This window comes from Dipodomys merriami, unplaced genomic scaffold (genome assembly GCF_024711535.1).
Source record: "Dipodomys merriami isolate MVZ:Mamm:240054 unplaced genomic scaffold, mDipMer1.0.p SCAF_1394, whole genome shotgun sequence".
Lineage (NCBI taxonomy): Eukaryota > Metazoa > Chordata > Mammalia > Rodentia > Heteromyidae > Dipodomys > Dipodomys merriami.
The window spans coordinates 118,752-139,466 of record NW_027202709.1 but is presented as its reverse complement, the minus strand read 5'-3'; the positions used below and the strand labels follow the sequence as shown (position 1 = coordinate 139,466).

At 45.7% G+C, this 20,715-nt stretch overlaps 1 protein-coding gene and 2 long non-coding RNA genes across 17 annotated transcripts in view; 1 reads left to right on the top strand and 2 right to left on the bottom strand.

Moving 5' to 3' along the window:
- Window positions 1-20,260, top strand: part of LOC138825662 (biliverdin reductase A-like) — a 37,200-nt gene extending 16,940 nt beyond the window's left edge. For 10 of the 15 annotated variants that reach the window (XM_070020342.1, XM_070020345.1, XM_070020346.1 and 7 more), the window contains 6 exons: window positions 720-839; window positions 2,337-2,434; window positions 5,852-5,959; window positions 7,840-8,011; window positions 11,032-15,437; window positions 20,004-20,260. In XM_070020342.1, coding sequence (XP_069876443.1) covers window positions 720-839; window positions 2,337-2,434; window positions 5,852-5,959; window positions 7,840-8,011; window positions 11,032-11,290 — 757 coding nt within the window. In that variant the 3' untranslated portion in view covers window positions 11,291-15,437; window positions 20,004-20,260. The other 5 variants (XM_070020340.1, XM_070020339.1, XM_070020338.1 and 2 more) reach the window with 5 other exon arrangements.
- On the bottom strand, window positions 418-5,174 carry LOC138825663 (uncharacterized). Its single transcript, XR_011371486.1, has 3 exons — window positions 5,034-5,174; window positions 686-902; window positions 418-580 (listed from the first exon to the last, which is right to left on the bottom strand). It is a non-coding gene; the product is annotated as an uncharacterized lncRNA (long non-coding RNA).
- Window positions 18,277-19,342, bottom strand: LOC138825664 (uncharacterized). The gene is made up of 2 exons (XR_011371487.1): window positions 18,941-19,342; window positions 18,277-18,487 (listed from the first exon to the last, which is right to left on the bottom strand). It is a non-coding gene; the product is annotated as an uncharacterized lncRNA (long non-coding RNA).
- Window positions 20,261-20,715: the final 455 nt, after the last annotated feature.

The window sequence follows — 20,715 nt, the reverse complement described above, 5'->3', positions numbered from 1 at the left end:
TATTATCTTTGGGGAGCCGACTTTCCCAAATGCCCTCCTCCTGCTGTGGCTGCGATTGGCTGGAGCCTGTGCTGGCTGCCCATGTCCCTTCATTGTCCCTTGAGGCTCTCTGTCATTCAGCCTCAGCACCAGGGCATGGCACACAGTGCTATGGCTTTTGTTCTCCCGTCACTGGAGCCCTTCTATGTCCTGTGGGAGTCACATGCCTTGGGGTTCTGCCTTGGCCCTGTTCCCCTAAAGCTGTGTCACTCACAGACTCTATGGTGAAGGAGGCAGAGACACTTGTCCTCTGCTTGACAGTCACCAGGCCTTGAGGTAAGCAAAGGAGCTTGATCTGAGTAGGCATTGGCACACTCAGAGTATTCCTGGCTCTAGATTGTGTGTAACCATGTTTGACTAAGTGCCTGGAACTGGAAACAACCACAAAGAGCCCTTCTTGTGTCATTAAAGGATATTATTCTTTTTATTTTAGAGAAATAGTAACTCAGAGACTCCCTTGGCTGCTTCTTACCGACACTGGTAGTGTTGGCACCCGAGTCCAGATCCCATGACTTTACCTGAAGTCACAATGGAAAATGCCCTGAATAAGGGAGAGAGAACATTAAGTCCTTCCTTTCCAAAAGCTGGTCTCTTGAGTATTGTTGGGAAGAAGGGAGAAGGGTGGCACTCATTTATTGGTACTTGCTTTTGAGTGGCATTTCTGCACTGTTCTAAAATAGACGGAAACTTGGAAGCATTGCAGAAGTGCAGCAGATTCCTTTGGAAGATGCTCTTTCCAGCCAAGAGGTTGAGGTGGCCTTCATCTGCAGCGAGAGCTCCAGCCATGAGCACTACATCAGGTGGGTTCTTCGTTGTAGGCAGTCTGCCTTGTGAATGGAACAAGCCCCGAGCAAGCTAACACCCTGCAAGGGAGTTTTCATGGTTAAAGGAAGGCTTATGTTGTTTTGGAATTTTTAGAAACTGCTGTCAGGCCTGTACTAGGGGGGATGTACATTGTGATGGTGTGTGCTCTTGTGGCTTTCTCCTGGGTCCTGGGCCAACTCGCTGAATGTGGGATGCCAGCCACTATCGCTGCCTGGTTGGTTCTCAGAGCCTGCTCTAGGATCCTTGGGGATTCATTGGGACCACAACAAGGCTGCTTTTTGAGAAGCTCATGTGGCCTGTGGAAAAGGGAGCATGGAGGATGGGATCTGGAGCCTGTGGAGAGAAGCCTAACAGAGGCATCTCTCATTTTAGAGAGCTTATGTTGTATGTTTGTTTGATCCCCTAAAGCTCCTGAAAAATGGAAGGGAGGGAAGATTACACAGACATTTTCAAAAACTCTTTTGGCTCTTTAGTTGTTCCTCTATGTTGCAATGTTTATCTATATGTCTATAAGGAAATAGGGGTATGGTTGAAATCAGGAAATGTTCCTGCTGCAGAGCAGAAGCACAGTGGTGCATCTCCCCTGGGTGAGTGCACAGCCTCTAACTGTAAGCATTTGGTGGGCCTGGTACAGAGGGAGGAGTACCAGGGAAGACCTGGGCCCAGGTGACTGGACACATCACTGCATCCCTGAAGTTTCTGTTCTGGGTTCTCACAGGAAGTCTAGAGACCACTAACATGCTGTTCCTGAAAGACCTTTTAACTCTAAGTGGATACATTTCCTTTGAGTCCCCTTCAACTTCTCTGGCACAAGGGTAAATTTTCTTGAAAAGGTGATCTGCTTATCCTGGTATTTATAAGTGCCTGCACCCTGGTGTCAAGACAATCACATTCTACTCGTGAGGACAGCATTTTGGGTCTGTCAAAGTATGGTGAACAGAGACATTACAAGTCCATCTCTCTCGCGCTCTCTGTTCTCCCTAGCCTACCTCCAGCATACCAAAATTTGCAAGTGGCAAAAGCTCACAAAATGCCCAAGAGCATGTTAGGCAAAAGTGAACCTGGAAAATGCCTTCTCCTGCTTCAGGACCCACTTCAAATGTACTAGGATAAACCTGGTCAGACTGTTTCAGAAACAGCTCACTGCCCAGGGGCTCTGATGTCTTTCTAATACTGTGGAAGAAATAGTTTATTTGAGAATATATGTTTTTCCCAGAGTGACTGTAAAATAGTCTATAACTGAATGACACTGATTGAACATTTGCTTTAAAACTGGAGAGGTATTTTCTCAGAGTCGTCAAAAACTCTATGAGCTCAGTCTTCCACCACGTCTCCCAGGACTCTCTCCCACCTGGTTGGTAATATATTCACACACAGACTCATGTGCTTACGACACCCTCTTCCCCATCTTGAGGAGCCCGTGAGTGATGCTCATTTGAAGGTTCTCTTGCTGTGTTTCTTGTTTTTCCAAGGCAGTTTCTAAGTGCTGGCAAGCATGTCCTTGTGGAATATCCCATGGCGCTGTCATTGGCAGCTGCTCAGGAACTGTGGGACCTGGCTGAGGAGAAAGGTGACGTATGCTCTCTGTCTGCACACAGACCCGCTTATTAAGGCTTTCTGCCCTGAAGAGCTGTGTGACTGCATCTCTATACTATACTTTCAAGCTCGAACCATTTCAGGCATGTTGCTCTTCCTACATAGTGGAGGGACCTGGAGTACACAGGGATTCGTGGAAATGTGTAAACTTTTTTCTTCCAATTTTACTTTAGTGTTTTAGAAGTGATATATAATGGGGATACATTCATATACATCCAGTACATATGCTTTTGCATAATGTCATCTGTTCCCTCCTCCTCTTCCATTACCACCCCCTCCCATCTCCACCCACAAGTTGCATAGTTCACTTTTTTCATCAATGTGCAGCACTCCACTGTTGTATTTTTTCACCCTTTTTCCTCCAATTTTCTGCCCTCCCCTCCCACAGATGTGAATGTGAATACACCTTACATAAGGTAAAGAATACAGAGTCAACAAAAGAAAAAAAATTAAGAAAAAAGTCCTTTGTTTCCATATATTTGGAGTTTGTTTCAGTATGTATATCATATACATATGAAGAGGTATTTGGGTATTGCACCTTTGTGATTTTCTCCTAAGACTATCCTCTTCTGGTCCCACTCTATATGAGCATCTAAAATTCTTTGTATTTTGTAGTCCAGTACCTTTCAGATCTAATTTCCACATATCAGGGAGAACATGCACCATTTGTCTCTGATCTTGGCTTATCTAACTTAATATGATTTGTTCTAGTTCCATCTATTTTCTTGCACATGACATTATTTTATTCTTTCTAATGACTGTGTAAAATTCCATTGTAGCTAGGTACCATATTTCTTGGATCCACTCTTCTATTATGGGGCATCTAGGTTGTTTCCCTATTTTTGCTGTTTTGAATAGTGTGGCAATGAACATGATTGTACAGGTGTCCTTATCATATCCTGGCTCATGATGCTTAGAGTAGATGCCTAGGAGTGGTATGGCTGAGTCATAGGGAAGGTCTATGTTTAGTTTTTTAAGGAACCTCCAGACTGCTTTCAAAGTAGTTGCTCTAGTTTACATTTCCACCAGCAGTGCAATAGGGTTCCCTTTCCCCCACATCCCCACCAGCATTTTTGTTGTTAGAATTCAAACTGTTGGCCAATCTAACTGGGGAAAGATAATGTCTCAATATTGTTTTGATTTGCAGGAAATGTGTAAACTATGACCGGGACTTAAAAGATTCCTTTTCTCAGGCTGGGAAGGTGGCTCAGTGGTAGAGCGCTTGCCTTGCATGCCTGAGGCCCTGGGTTCAATTCCTCAGTACTACATAAGCAGAAAAAAAAAGCTGGAAGTGGTGCTGTGGCTCAAGTGGTAGAGTGCTAGCCTTGAGCTAAAGAGCTGAGGGACAGCGCCCAGGCCTAGAGTTCAGGCCCCACGATCGGACCCCCCCCCCCAAAAAAAAGAAAAAAGATTCCTTTTCTCCATTGAAAAAATTGAATTACTTTCCACCTGAGCTAGTCTCAGGACCTTTTTCTGGTTATATTGCCAATAGAAAAGTGTCCCGATTAGAGTACTTGATTGTCCTTTATGTGCATTTTGTGTGGTTTCTGTTTCACCAAGGTAACAACTACTTAGAAATGTTCACTGTATGTCAAGAATATGAAAAAAAAAATTTTGTCTGTCAGTCATGGGGCTTGAAGTCTGGGCCTAGGCATTGCCTCGCTCTTCAGCTCAAGGCTAGCATTCAACCACTTGAGCCACAGCACCACTTCTGGTTTTCTGGTGGTTTATTGGAGCTAAGAGTCTCATGGACTTTCCTGCCTGGGCTGGCTTTGAACCTTGACCATCAGACCTCAGTCTTCTGAGTAGCTAGGATTACAGGTGTGAGCCACCAGCACCCAGCTGAAAACACTTTTATGCACTGTGCTTAATTCTCAGAGAAACTCTTAAAATAGGTGTTTTACTTGCTCCTGCTGTAACAGAACTCCTGAATATGGGTAACTTGTGCTCAGTAGTGAAGGCTGGCATTCGAGGATTAACCAGCTGTTTTTATTTAACATGTAGAGAGGGCCTCCTTCTGTCCCATGTACCATGGCAATGTGGAAAGGCTAGCTGACACATTCATAAAGAAAAGGGTGGAACTCCCCCACAGTAGCCACTTCAATCCTGTGAGGGCTAAAGAAAAGCATTAGTCCATTCTTGGGTGGAAGGGCCCAGATACTTCCCACTGGGCTGCTCTGCCATGTTCAGGACCAGGCAGAAAGAGAGAATAAATCATATCTAAAAATTACATAGCAGTATCTATTTTCTCTAGCTTATATGTAGAAAGCCACAGTTCAGAGAAGTTACATGATTTGTGGCAGATCACATCACACACCAACCATTATAACCATTAACGTCCAACAGACTTTAACATCCACATTTGCTCCCCTAAGCCTGTTGCCCTCCAGCGGGTTTTATATTTATTTAATTCTGCATGAGCCCTTCTATGGAGGCAGCTAGAAAAGAGCAGAATGCCTTGGGATTGAGGTGTTGAGTCAAGTTTAAACCACCAATCCTTTCTCTTTACTATTTTACTAGAGTTTGTCAGCAATTATAACAAAAAAATCACAAATAAAGCACCTTGCACTTACCATCAGTGTAGGACTGACAGTGCTTTGTTGAAATTCTTTCTCTGGCAATAAGCTCGGTCTTGGAAGTACTTCCTTCACCTCTGTATTCCCAGAGCTGTACCCTGCCCTACATCAGAGTAGCCTTCAGTAGTTGTTTGTGGAGGGAACACATGACTGAGTGAATACTGGAAGAAGGGGTGGAGCTCAGTAGTTGTCCCTTTGCAAGTTGTTTGCCCTGGCACCAATGCCTGTGGAGAAAGCACAAGATGCCAAACTAGGAAAGAGGCTCAAATTCTTACGCTCTCTCTTCCTGTGGGCACAAGCGTCAAGGAAGTCTGACTGCTCTTCACTAGCACGCATCTCTTTAATTGACATATTGGGGGAGTAGCTGAATCTGGCATGCTAGAACTCCCAGAGCTGGGCATCTGGCACATGGGAGGGAGTGATGGGGACATCCTAGACACCTGCCCAGGGCAGTATTTGTTTCTATGCTGCTTCTGACACTTGCACTCAGTGCCTGAATGCTATCCCTGAGCCTTTGTGCTGAAGGCTACTGCTGTACCAGTTTGGTCCACAGCTCCATAAACCCAGTTTTTGTGGAAAACTGGAGAAAAGAGTCGCACAAACTTTCCTGCCAGGGATGACTTAGAAGTTTGATCCTCAGATTTCAGTCTACAGAGTAGCTAGGATTACAGATGTGAGCCACTGGCACCTGGCAAAGGGCAATATGTGTAAGGGACATGTGTCCTGTCCTGTCTGAGGCAGACAAAGCCTCTCAAGATGTGCAACTGTACACAGTGCTCCTAACTGCCTTGTGTATTCCGTTTTTGTCATGACAGGAAAAGTCTTGCATGAAGAGCACATAGAACTCTTGATGGAGGAATTTGCATTTCTGAAAAGAGAAGTCCTGGGGAAAGAACTGCTCAAAGGGTCCCTTCTCTTCACAGGTCAGTTTTAGTCTGCAGACACATTGAACCCCCAGCTCCTTTCCTTGCCTGTGAAGTTACAGGAACATTGGCTGGGTGCACAGCATTTCATGTATTGTACATTGGATCATTCATTGTATGGTAGTCATTCTTTGAGCATGAACAGTAGGAAAGGACACTGATAGAGATACCTGCTCTCGTGGTTGGATGGATGCTCATGTGGATATCAGGAACACCTGAGTGGCTTTTGTTAGAGAAAGCAGATCTTTAGGATCCTTGACCTCAATGAGTGGTAAGATCCTTCATCTCCTTAGGAGTTTCAAAACAATGCATTCTCATTGTCCTGATGCTTGAAAATGATGTAGGAGACTTGTGACAAGAAGGATAACAATTGAAGTGTCAGAAACTCACATAATGGTCATGTAAAGTTGGAAATTTCTATCCTCAGTACAGGTAAAGCAATAGAACTCACAGGCATTGAGCTCACACACCAGTCATGTGACAGAACCAGGTTGGAAGTTCACTATGTGGCAGGAGCTGGTAGGAGCTGTTCTGTAACATGTTCAGGGGAGATGAACTACAGGAGATGGTGGGCAGCCTGGAGGGAGCTGATTTTGCTTCTAAGTCTGATGCTTTGTCTAGGTCCCAGTGCTTCCACGAATTTTTATGTGTGTTTATTTAGCACTTTTCTGTGTGTCTGTGCTGGGGCAGGACCTCAGGGTCTCGGGGCTCTCCCTTAGCTTCCCTCAAGGCTAGCACTCCAGCACATGTGCCACAGCTCCACTTCTGGCTTTCTCGTGGTTAACTAAAGATAAGAGTGTTTCAGACTTTCCTGACCCAGCTGGCTTCAAACCATGATTCTTAGATCTCATTCCTCCAAATAGCTACAATTATAGACATGCACTGCCAGCTTCCAACTTCTTTTTGTCTTTTCATAGAACATGCTCATTGTCTTAAGTGTTAATATCACAGTCATAATGCAATGGTATGAAGCTTCTCTTTCAGATTTGGGCTAAGGACAGAGGTAAACATTCAGATCATGATCAAGCAGAAATTCTAATAGCTATACTCTTCTGAGTATACTTTTATGAAGACTTAAGGAAACATTTAGCACTCCATCAGCTTGATACTCTTGAACTAGCTGGAAGGTATGGCTGTTTGCTCCAGCCTTTTAAAATATCATGATGTGTGCCATTTCACATGGAGCTGATGACAATCTGGGTTTCAGGGGCTAACAGATCATGGTTCTTCTCCTTTTGCCAGATGTTTTTTGGTGGTGATAGGAATTGAGTCAGGACTTCATTCCTGCTACCATGAACCATACCTCAGCACTTCTTGCTTTTTTGCATTTCGCTGTATTTTGTTTGTTTTTCAGATAAGGTCTTGTACATTTATCTGGTGCCAGCCTCAGCAATCTTCCTGCCCCTGTATCCCTTCCAAGTATCTGGAACCCAAGAGCCTTATTTTTTTTTAGATAGAATCACACTAACTTTTCCCAGGTCAGCCTGGGCAAAAGTCTCCATGTCCCTTATCTGGTGTTACAGGTTTGCACCACTATGCCTGACTGTAGGTGACTTTAAATCATTTATTGAAGAGAACGGATATGTGTATATGTGCATATGTGGTGACATATGCACATGTAAATATGCCAAGCATACTAAAAGCCTAAAACTCTTTATCATTCTCTTTGGCTGAATTGAGTGCTGTTGGCAGTAGCATGTCTCATTTTACTATTAAAACTGAATAACTCCTAAAAGGGAGTTGCTTTTGTGAGTCAACATTTAGCTACCTGGTAAGGCAAGGTCCCTCTGTCCATGCACTCTCCCATGGACTCTGTGCCCTGCCTTTTGTCAGGCATTCTCTTCTTTCTAGTCCTCAACAACATTTGTGATTCCCCACAGCTGGCCCACTGGAAGAAGGGCAGTTTGGCTTTCCTGCATTTAGTGGCATCTCTCGCCTGACGTGGCTGGTATCCCTCTTTGGTGAGCTTTCTCTGGTGTCTGCCACTTTGGAAGAGCAAAAGGAGAAGCAGTATATGAAAATGACTGTGCATCTGGAGACCAAGGACAAATGGTAAGTTGTGAAAAACCTGATGAAAAGGAGACTTTGGGATGTATCAGTTGTTCACAAGGGTGACAACAGAGAAACCCCAAGTGGCACAAACAGGTGTTCACTGCAGTAGAACTGTCAGCTTCCAAAGACTAGAAATTAGTCCCAATTTTGCTGCCTTCATTGTCCAGTAAGTGAATAGTTGCTTACAGAATTGAAGCATGTTGCCAAAGTCATGTGAGTCCCTAATAGAAGCTTTACTGTATACTTATTTATTTGTGTACTCATTTTACAGATGGGCTTCTCTCTGCTTTTCCCAGGAGGGTCCTGATCCGTTTGGCTCAAGTGATCCTCCTGCCTCAGGCTCCCCAATAACTGGGACTCCAGGCCTGCACCCCTGTTCCCAGCTCCCTTCATGTAGCTTTACTGATGAGGAAATGGAGGTGTGAGGAACATCTTGACATTCTGCAACCCCTCAAATCTGAAGACATGATAAACATTCTGAGATAGACCAGACTGTTTATATTACCTAAAGTTTGTTTATATCCAATGTCTCTTAGCTATCCTAGCTAAGAGAATGCAGTCCTGGCTTCTGATGGTGCCTTGGAGGAGCATGTTGGCATGTTTCCAGTTATTTTCTCTCTCCCTCCAGCTTATCCCATTCTGCTAGAATGAGATATTTTAGCTCAAACATGGCATGTGGGGGCTGGGAAGGTGGCTCAGTGGTAGAGCGCTTGCCTTGCATGCACGAGGCCTTGGGTTTGATTCCTCAGCACCATATAAACAGAAAAAGCTGGAAGTGGTGCTGGGGCTCAAGTGGTAGAGTGCTCGCCTTGAGCTGAAGAGCTGAAGGACAGTGCCCAGGGCCAGAGTTCAGGCACCATGACTGGCAAAAAAAAAAACAAAAACAAAAATCAAAAAAACATGGCATGTGTCAGGAGCTTATCATCACACATTAAGAGTTACTGATAACTGTTGTCTTAGGACAGAATTCCTTAAGTTACCTTCAGACAGTGTAGTTGAGTGAATGAGAACACAGGGTGATCATGAAAGTTGCCCATCAAATGCCTAGAAAAGCCGGGTTTGTCCCTTCAATCCCTGCTGTACAAATGCAGTATTAGGCAATGCTTCATGAGTAGCATGGCCTGGCCTTTTACAAGCATTTTCTCACTCTGTCTTTATACTGACTGAGTGAGACTTAGACTCAGAAGTGAAGAAACTTCCGAAGGATGCTGTTAGACTTTCCTTGTCTGTAACAAATAACTGAGAAAAGTTGTTTCAATAAGGAAAGGCATGCTTTGGCTCCCTTCTGGCCTCTTCAGTCCAGGCTTGGTTGTGATAGGCTTGTGCTGAGTCAGACATCATGGCATCAAGAGTGAGCAGTAGCATCCCTCATACAGCCAAAGAAGACTGCACAGTATAGGAAGGGGCAGGACAGACACACCCCCAGAGACCTACTTGCACTAGGCCCCCACTCCTAAGCTTACAACGCCTCACCAACTAGGTCCACAGCCACTAGTTGATATAGGGCTCTGCAGTCCTCATTCAGGTTGCCTTTCTGTAGCCCCCATGCTGTGTGCATTCTCCCCAGCCATGCCAGAAGCACACAGAAACAACTATGAACCCCACATGATACTGTCTGCAATTCCTCACAGCCCTCAGTTAGCAGCTGGGAATGTGTCACCTACCCCAGATCTCAAGGGAGTCAGAGTTTCAAACTCTAGTTCCTCCTAATTTACTGGCTGTTTTTTAAATTGTGTAAAAGTATGCATTCAGATTTTGTTCAAGCCAAACTTATGCTGATATCCAGGATCTTAAGTAGTGACAAAAACACTTGTATTTAGGTCCTCAGGGTGCTGTGGGAGGAGGATTGCAGCCCTGTGCCATGCCTGGTTCTTCAGTACTTGCTCAAAAATTGCCACCTCCACAGTGCATACAGACAGGTGTGGAAGTGGCTGGACAGCTTCCTGCAAAGAGGAGAAAGAAATGTCAGTGCTCTGTTGAGTGAATATTTGCATCTGTAAATATTCATGAGTGATGTCAAAGAGGAGCCCCTTCAGTGAGCCCAGGCCTGGCTCCATTGGACTGGGTGGCATCAGTTGCTGTACACACTCAGAACATGAATGGACCAGGCCCTTCCTTTAGGTCAGAATTTACCTAGGAAAACATTCTCACTTTTATACAGGCACATATCACAGCTCTTCCCTGCTATCTGGAGGGAAATAACCCAGAAAAAGGGAGTCACACTTTGAAGAAGTGATGTTCATCTTACTTTGATTTTCAGGAGCTCTGATGTGGACTCCAGTGGGTATCTGAATGGAAACAGGAGTCTCCTTTTGACCCAATAGTTTGTGTTTTCTGGCATGACTGGGTTGAGTCTTGAGAATGTGATGAGAAGAATACTAAGAATTTTCCTCATGAAATGTTTACACTGAACTAGAAGCTTGACAGAAGTGCAGTTGGTATTTGGATTGCCTGTTTTCCAAGTCTAAACCCTCTGGAAGGATCAGAAAAACTCCAGATAAAAAGTCCTGACTAGCCAGGTACTGGTGGCTTGCTTCTGTAATTCTTGGTATTCAGGAGGCTGAGCTCTGAGGACACTATATTAAAAAAGAAGCACCGGCAGGCAGTCCATGAGACTATTATATCTAAATGAATACCAAAAAAGACATTCACAGTTGCAGCTCAAATGGTAGAACACTAGCCTAACCTTTAGCACATAGGGTCAGGGACCTGAGTTCAAGCCCCAGAACCATCACAAATGAAAAGGCATGAATGAGAAACTTGCTTCCACAAAAGTTATTGAGTAGATTCTGCTATCCTGGGCCAAATAAATCAAGAGCAGATGGCAGTAAAGATGGAAACACAGTCCCCAATGGCTTGTGGAGTGGTGGACATCTGGAGCCAATGAGCCAATGTGTTGAGCCACAGCTGCAAGAAAGTTGGGTGCACAGTGAGGCCATGTCTACAGAAGATGGGCAAGCTTCCCCACCTGCTCCCTACCATGTGCTGTTTAAAATGAGGATTCTCTTGTCTTTTTGCAGTCCGCTATCTTGGATTGAGGAGAAAGGGCCTGGCTTCCAAAGAAACAGATATTTAAGCTTCCATTTCAAATCTGGATCTCTGGAAAATATACCAAATGTAGGTGTTAACAAGAACATTTTCCTAAAAGATCAAGATCTGTTTGTGCAGAAGCTCTTGGGCCAGGTCTCTGAGAAGGAACTGGCTGCAGAAAGGAAGCGTGTCCTACACTGCCTGGCTCTGGCAGACGCCGTCCAGAGGTGCTGCCGTGCTGAGAAGTAGGAGAGGAAGCGGTGGGCACCACCAGCACCGGATCACAGTGGGATGTTCTCAGCTGTTTGCCTCCATTCTTACCATTAAACATGTTGGAGAAAGAGGATATGTGTGCCATTACAAGCTGTAGGAATGAGATTTGGGGATGAACCCTGGGGTGGAGACAAGGAAAGTACTTACTATGGTGGAGCTGAATTGATTGTGCCATACTCCTCCTTCCATTTTTTATTCCACACCACCCTGGGAGGTGAATGGTTGTTATATTACCTTTGGGAAATTAAAAAGGATTAAGTCTATAATGTTATAACATGATAAGAAAAGGTACATCAAATCATTTGTCAAAGGCCTGGATTCTACCTGCAGCCCTCACACAGTGGTCACTTCGTCAGGACCGGCAGGAGGAGGCAGGCATTGTGTCATCAAGATAGAGTGCAGGATCAGCACCATGGTTGGCAGGACCAGTAGCATGGTCCTAGTGATGGCAGTGGACACCATGTTGCCTCAGTGCTTCTGTTGGGTGGCTTTGGAGCAGGAAGCCCTGGACTCCATTTCCCATAAAAAAGCCCCCCCATGGCTCCAAGTTGGGTTGAATGCATACACCTCCGTGGCCCTACATGCGTGAACAATGCCAGTGAGTATAATTCGCCATCATCAGAGCTTTGGGCAATGACTGTGACATCTTGAGCAAGGGAGATGGTGCATATGGGAAAAGATAGCATACAGGGAAGGGAGAACCCAGAATCTAGAGGCAGAAGGATGCCAAGGGTCTCCCTCCCCTGCCCAAATTGCCCACGGTGGAAACACTCGTCCACTTCCCTGTTACTTGAAAAGTGAAGGCCTCCCATCTCCACATTTCTCCACATCACCAAATCCAAGTCCAGGCTCCAGCACTCTCCACCTACTCTCCCCCTGCTCCATGGCACCAGAATGATCTCAGCCCTAGGATCTTAGTTGCGCTCATTCCCCTTCATTAGTATGATCGCCGTGTGTACTTTCCACTTCTGCCTCAGTGAACGTGGTGCAGAAATCACTGGCTCTCCATGCCCTCGCCCCTCATTCCATCAGCCCACTGAATGATCCCAGAGAATGGCCTCAAATCCTCTTGGACCCCAAACTGCCACATGTTCCCACTCTCCAGAAGAGTGGAGAGCTGAGGATACAGGACACTGAACAAACAGCCCATTCTTTTCAGCTTCCCACCTTTCACCCATCCTCTCATTAGCACACAAACATTGTGGCAGGCAGAGCTGAATTCAGCATCTCATTCTAATGCATGCATGTGAGGACCCATGTGGATGCACATTGATGCGTGCTACTGTGTCTGTGTGGATGAATGTATGTGAGGTCATGCGTATACCTCTCTCAATTGGTGTGTTGAACAAACCTCGTCTGTGTCTACACTTGTGAAATTCTCACCCCATGTGAAGCTCAGATCTTGCATTTCCTTTTTGTTTCTTTTGTTCATTGTTGGCTTGCATGGATTTGAGACAGAATCTCTTGCCTAGGTCAGACTAGCCTTGAACTTGGTATCCTCCTCCCAGAAGCTCCCACTGCAGGAATAAGTGGCCTAGACAAGGACAACTGGTTGGCAGTTTATTCTGTCTAGACACAATGTGCAGGGGCTGAATGTCTACAAGAGTGCAGTGAAAATGATGGACACCAGCTGTAGGGTTCCCAAGCCTTGGATGGGCACAGAGTCCTTTCAGTGTATGACATCCTCAAGCAGGTGCTGGGTGGAAGCCCTAGGAGTGAGTGGGTGACTGGAGGAGGCAGGCAAGCACAGGCACTTGTACATGGGGAGACAATTAAACTGGAAGGAGGGATCGGATGTGAGCCCAGTGTGTCCTCATAACCACAACATTAACTGGATAGAGGACAGAGGTTGGAGTGTGTCTAGATTTTCTCCTGACCTGCCACGGGGCCCAGCCAGCACTCAGGGGCCATTTGCAGAGGTCTGGTCTGAGGCTGAGGCTCAGAAAAGGGGACCTCCATTGGTGCTGTCATCTCCAGAGATGATGTCAAAAGGGCCAGGTTACCAGCACCCACATTGCTGTGCAGCTGAGCCAGCTCAGTTGTATGGAAAGCTGAGGGGCAGCAGGATGTTTTCCTGCTGTTGCCTGCTATTCCGCAGAACAACTCCACAGAGAGAGTTTGATTATAGTTCGAAGGCACTGGGTAATCCCCTGTCCAGGTCACCTGAGCAGAACTCAACCATGCATCCCACAGGTGAATCAAGGAGGAGGGAGGGTGAGTCCCCTCACCTACTACCTTCTGGCAGCCTCAGATCCCATATGTGGGTACATTCATGAGTGTGTGTGTGTGTGTGTGTGTGTGTGTGTGTGTGTGTGTGTGTGTGTGTGTGTGCATGCATGCGAGCCCAGCCCAGGCTATTTTCATGGTATGGCCCCAATCCTTTTCCCAGTGTGCTGCTGTTTCCATGTTTGAACTGTGTCTCATTTCTTTACCCCAGTTTGGGTGGGTTTTAGCTCCAACTGATTCTGATCCCTGCAAGGCAGGATACCTGCAGGGAGGCAAAGTGGAGAAGCTAGTAGACCACTTAGTGCCTGCCCTGCTCTTCGGAGATGCCTTGTTTATCCCAGTATTTCTGGGGACATACCACACTTTCATGACTGCCCATCCGTATTGAACCTGCTGTTCAATAGGTAAGCGCCACCTCTGATCCTTGGGACAGGCCCACTGGCTAGGCCTTGGCATGTGCTGCACCAGTGCGGATCTGCTTGGATCCTGGCTACTGGCATGCTAGGACTAACATCCTCACTGCCTGAGGCTGGAGCGGTGCGATGGGCCCTGAACAGGCCTGACCACATTATGACCTTACACCCCGGGGAGCGCAGGGCTGTGGGCGGACTGGGAGAAGCCCCTTCTCTCATGAAGGCCCCCTTCTCTACATCGAGGCCTCCTATGAATAAGACCTCAAGAAAAGCATTTTCCAAATTGACAGTGGTGGTTGATGTCCCATATGGATGTCCTGACCTACATGAACCTCACTAGGAAGCGCAAGGGAAACCCTGACAGACCCTGTGCTAATTCAGGTATGTGGGAGGAAGGTACTGGGCTCATCACCTTGTGTGGGGATACATTTCTAGACACTTAGAACCACTCAGTGAAAAGAACAGGGAAATCGTTGTTATCCTGAGTTCCATCCTGTGGCCAGAGAGACCACTGGGACTGTAGACTTCACATGTAGACACAGTGCATTTGACAGTCTCATGGTGACCCCTAGATACAGCCGTTTCCTTGATTATGAGGAGAAGGCAGGCATGCAGGAGCACCTGCAGCAGTGAGTGTGCCTGGGGGAGGAGGGAAGGCATGTGTCTTCATGGTGGGTGCAGTGGAGAGCTGGCTTTGGAGAGGCCTGGGCAAAGGGAAATAGCAGCCACTACTAAAGGAATGCTCAAGTCCAGGTAGAAATGTGTCCACGCAGGGAGTTAGTTTGGCTTGTTCTGTACTTGAGAGTATGGGAGAAGCCTCTGGCACTGTGACCAGCCAGTCCCACGTGCCTGCCCTGGGAAACCTCAGGATCACACAGAGCAGCGAGGCCTACACTGTGCCATCATGGACAATCCTCTAGGATTCCGTGAGTGCACAAGGGCCAGGGTGTGCTGTTTTGGTTGAGAGTCAGGCAAAGACCAGTCACACATGGCTCTAGGACATTGAGGCCACTAGAGGCTGCATGAGTGAGGACATTCTAGGTTCTGGGGACAAGGCACCCCAGGGCTGACAGTTTGAGGAGCATGCCCAGGGACACCAGGAGCTCCGTGTGGGTGGGGGGGTTTTACCTGTGATGTAGGTGGAGTAGCATCCCTTGTGTAGACAAGGTCTTTAGTGCAGCCAGGTGACCAGGCCTGCCATGGGCTATGGACTGGAGCAGGCCCAGGAGCCCAGCTCCCACACCTGTGCTTGAGGGGGTCCTGAGAGGAGGAGAGGCCCAACCTCTAACTCTGCTGCTTCTCCCACTACATCTAGAGCTTTCTTTCATATTGGGCTCATGGATGAGAGAGTACCCAGAGGATTTCACTGAAGCACTGGACATATCTGCCTGTAACACATGGTAACATATCTAAACTGCAATGTGCCTGGCTCTGTGGAGGAGCAGCGGGCCCACACATGCATCCCAAGCAGCCAGAGCTGGAGGGTGAGTAGCATGGGCTGGCAAAGGACAGAACAGGTGGGGGATTCCAAGCTTTCTCCACCTGAAGGCAGCTCCCAGCCTACCATGGTGCCCTCATCAGGACAGTCCAGGAGCCTGGATGGCTTGGCATGAAACCTGTCCTTGCTAGGCTTCCTGGGGTGGAGTCCAGGAACTGGGGCTTCTCAGGCAGGCAGGGGTCTCATGGCCTTAGGAATGACTGAGGGCAGGGCAGTGCTGTAGGAGATCATTGCTTGCAGCTGTTTGACCAGCTGCAAGGCTTGATGAGAAAACCAGTGTACAAGAGTCACCTGAACCACTGGATCCAACACTCCGCATAGAAGCAGGGCTACCATGACAGAGCTGGAAGTAGCTACATGGCCAGCCTGGGCAAAGCAAATCCCTGAGAACCCCATCTCCATGGAGGGAAGTGGGATGCAGTGATGCATGCTTATGATCCCAGTCATGATGGTAGATCATACTTCTACCCTAAAAGTGAGTATGGGTAGGAAGCAAGACCCCATAGTGAAAATAGCTAGTGACTCTGAAGTTCAACCCAGAGGGAGAGGGAGAAGGAGAGGGACAGGGAGAGGGAGAGGGGGAGAGGGGGAGAGAGATTGCACCAGGCACATGGCTAGTCCAATGCCAGAGGCAGGATTAGGATAATAAATTCTAACTCCAGAGTCCACTTTCCTATTCTTTGTGAAATGAGAACTAAGGACAAGAGACAGTATAAAAATGAGAATTTTAACAATGCCTAAAGACATATATGGTCATTCTCATTTTGCTAATGATTTGGTAGCAATAATATCTGTGTTAAATAACCTTTAGCAGTAATTTAGATAATCTTGCTGATAGCCGAGAACAAATCACTTACATGTGAGTTTTTTTATGCAAGTGGGAGGGGTACTGAAAAACTATATTCAACAACCTTCACTAAATCTGGAATATTTAAGACTAAATGTTCTAATTACATTCTCTGATGCTACACTCAAAATATTAAAAAAGGAAGTATCTAAGTGAAACTCATCTATTCCTGCATACTGGATTTATGAAAATTTGCATACCAGAATAGCTTTTAGGAATAGCTTAAAACAACACAAAGCTAAAAAAGTACCAGTGGGTTCCTTAAACATTTTCCCAACCTTTGAGCAATCCATTGCATCAGCCTTGAAGGCAAATTCTAATAAGAAAAGCTGAAATCCATCTTTTGCTTAAGAGATCAATCAATGTGCACTCAACAGAGAAAGGAAGTTGGGAGATGAGGCCTGCCCAGAACAGTTGCCTCCTCAAGACAAATGCCATTCAAATGTGTACCTGTAGCTGTTCTATTCTGAGAGCAAAGGGAGACAACTCAGTCATGCAGAATGTTTAAGGTAGGCAGACAGGCAAGCCACCATCCACGCATACAATCTTTTTTTTTTTTTTTTTTTTTTTGTAAATGCTTTTGGGTTTTTATGAATCACATAGCATTGCACAAGAAGTACCTCAAGCTGGGGCTGGGAAGATGGATCAGTGGAAGAGTGCTTGCCTTGCATGCCTGAGGCCCTGGGTTCGATTCCTCAGCACCACATTAAGCAAAAAGAAAAAAGCCGGAGGTGGCGGTGTGGCTCAAGTGGTAGAGCACTAGCCTTGAGCTGAAGAGCTGAGGGACAGCTACCAGGCCCAGAGTTCAGGCCCCACGACTGGACCCCCCCCAAAAGAAGTACCTCAAGCTCTGGATGAATTTGTGGTTTTCATGGGGGAGATGGTTGCATTGGCTTATTTGCCAAGTGCCACTGGAATGACAGACACTTAAATAGGAAGTGAGAAGACTGAAAGGAAAGATGATATGTCCAGAAAGGCTCATGGCCAAAGTGTTATAAACAACGTTTTCAATTTTCAAGGAAAATATGTGCCCATTATTTCAGTTACAAAGGAAAGAAGTAAAACGAACACAATTCATATACAGAGCTTTGATGTTCTTGAGTATATATTTTTTTATTTGGCAAGTGATATCCAGACAGACTTCTGTTCAGAGCTGTTTAACCTTTCATTATATGGGTGCACTGAGAATGATTATACCTGTGTGGGAGACCAATGTAGCCAAAGTATGGAATCATGCTGAAAAACCAAAGAGTTAAAGCCGTAAGGGACAGGCTGGCCTAGGACTGGAAAGGAATGAGTGTTAGCCAGTGCTTGGAAACATTTGTAGATAGGGGGTGTCTTTTAAAGTTTTAGAAATTAATAAAATAACTGACAGGAAATATTGGCCTAAAATGTGCAATGGGAATTTAGAAATTGCTACAGTATTTCAAGAAGACAATTTTGTGATATGTACCAACATATCCAACACATCCACTTTTTGATTCAACAATATCATTCCAGAGGGCTTTCTTCTTGTTGTTGTTGCTGTTTTTGCCAGGGGGCTTGAACTCAGGGCTTGGGCACTGTCTCTGAACTTTTTTTTTTTTTTTTTTTTTTGTCGGTCGTGGGGCTTGAACTCTGGGCCTGGGCGCTGTCCCTCAGCTCTTCAGCTCAAGGCGAGCGCTCTACCACTTAAGCTACAGTGCCACTTCCGGTTTTCTAGTGGTTTATTGGAGATAGGAGTCTCACGGTCTCTCCTGCGCTTGCTGGCTTTGAACCGCGATCCTCAGATCTCAGCCTCCTGAGTAGCTAGGATTACAGGCATGAGCCACCAGCGCCTGGCTCTCTGAACTTTTTTGCTCAAGCTAGCACCCTACCACTTGAGTCACAGTGCCATTTCCAGCCTTTTCTGTTTATGTGGTATGGAGGAATCGAACTCATGGCTTCCTGCAGGCTAGGCAAACACTCTACCACTAAGCCACCTTCCCTGCCCCAAAGGTTTTCTTTCTTTTGTTGTTCTTGTTTTTGTTGGTGTGGGGCTTGAGCTCTGCACCTGGGTGCTCTCCCTGAGCTCTTCTGCTCCAGGCTATCACTGTACCATTTGAGCCACAGCACCCCTTCCAGTTTTCTGGTAGTTAATTGGAGATAGGATTCTCACAGACTGTTCTGCCCAGGCTGGCTTTGAACCATGATCCTCAAATCTCAGCCTCCTGAGTAGCAAGGATTACAAGTGTGAGCCACCGGTACCCAGCACTGAAGGTTTTTTAAAATAACATTTTAATGTTTTGGTACTGGATATTGAACCTGGGGCCTCTCATGCTATACAAGTTCTCTATCACTGAGCTAAAGCCCAAACCAATTTAGGATATTTTTTGAAAAAATAGGGAATATGAAACAAAATAATAGAAAAATGTTTAAGCTGTATATGCAAAGATGTTCATTGGATCATTACTGATAATAAAGAAGAACATTTTAACTAATTGATGATATAAAATTCTGTGGAGTAGTTAATTCAGATTTAAAGTCATTTATTAACTCTGAGATAGCTTTCATATATGTCACTGAAAGCAGAGGCCAAGGAGCAGTATAATCAGAGATCTTTCGCCTTTACATACATCTATACCTAACATTTCTGTCAGCTTTATGTGGCTGTGACAACGTACCTGAGATGAGTGAGTTAAAGTGAGAACAGGTTTATTTTGGCTCATGGGTGCAGAGGCTTCTGTCCATGGTGCTTGGCTTTTACTGTTTCAGGGATTGTAGAATTGTGTGTGGAGTAGAGGAACAGAGCTGTTTACCTTTTGGCAGCTGAGAACAAGAGAGGATTGAGAGAGAGACAGAAACAGAGAGAGACAGAAACAGAGACAGAGAAACAGACAGAGGGCAGACAGAGAGACAGAGATAGAGAGAGGCACACACATAGACGGCTTGGGGTCCCTCAGGGCTTGCCCCCAATTACCTAACTTCCTTCCATGAGGCCACACCTCTCAGAAGCTCTCAATAGCAGCACAGACTCATAACCAAGCCTTCAGAACACCCCATCCCATCCCACTGATTCTTACAAAACTGTCACCACAGTGGTGGTTTATTTTACTCAAAAAGTAAGGTGGCTGGGCACCCATGGATCATACCTATAATCCTAGGTACTCAAGAGCCCAAGATCTGAGGATTGTGGTTGGAAGCCAGCCTGGGCAGCACAGTCAGTGAGACTCTTATCTCCAATAGTCCACCCAAAAATCCCTCTGAGGAAGTGGCGCTGTGGCTCAAGCCCTAGAGCACTTGCCTTGCGCTGAAGAGTGCAGGGACAGCATCAAGGCCCAGAGTTCAAGCCCCATGACCAACAAAAACAAAAACAACCCCCCCCCAAAAAAACCCAAAAAACCCTCTGAAAGTGGAGCTGTGACTCAAGTGGTAGAATGCTAGTCTTGAGCACAAAACCTGAGGGACAGTGCCCAGCCCCTACACACACAAATAAGGTGGTCAGCCTTATTCAAAGGAAGTTTCGGTAAATAAATACATGCAATTCCCTTGTTCATTCCTATAGAATGTACTAAAATCCAGCAGAGGACAGATCTTGTTGAAGCACAGTCCCCGCTCCTAAATGACACTAAGTATGTACCTAGTAATATCAAAGTAGTTCACGTTCAGCAATCTGTACGTCTGCAATCACTTATATCACTTGCCAATTCTGCTTCACTCCTATGACAGCAAAGATTCTTTCCCCAGGTCCAGTTTAGTCATGTGACAGTCTTTGGCTGGAAGACCTCTGCAGTCTCCTGGAGACTGGGTGGATTTCTGTATGACGCTATTGCAACATGAGGGTCACTGGCTTGGAGCTGAGAAATCTGACTTCACTTCCATTCTGTCACTTGATAACGCCATCGTTGGGTTCTGTTTCATTTATAAAATGGGTATAATGAAACATCTTTCCTTGGGTTGCTGTGGAACTGAACTTCAATAAAAGAAACCCTTTCTTTACTTCATTTTTGTGTCTTCAGATGTAAAATTTTGGACAAGGAATGTTAGTGTCTACAGTGGTTCATTATTGTTTATTAAAAAGCCACAAAGTCACAACATGCTGCCTGCCTGTATGCTGAAATCCTTTTCCTTTATACTTAGTCTCTTTGGAATAAACTACAGAATTATCATTCCTAAATATTACAAAACTTTCCTAATTTCCATAAATGAATATGCCAATGGAAGAGATTCTTATCTCAATTATGAGTATTTAAGATAATGTAACTATGCTATTCATGTAACCTAACTCTTTTTTTTTTAAATTTTTTTTTGTGGTCCATTTGTGGGGCCTGAACTCTGGGCGTGGGCGCTGTCCCTCAGCTCTTCAGCTCAAGGCTAACACTCTACTACTTGAGCCACAGCTCCACTTCCAGTTTTTTGCTTATGTGGTGCTGAGGAATCGAACCCAGGGCCTCATGCA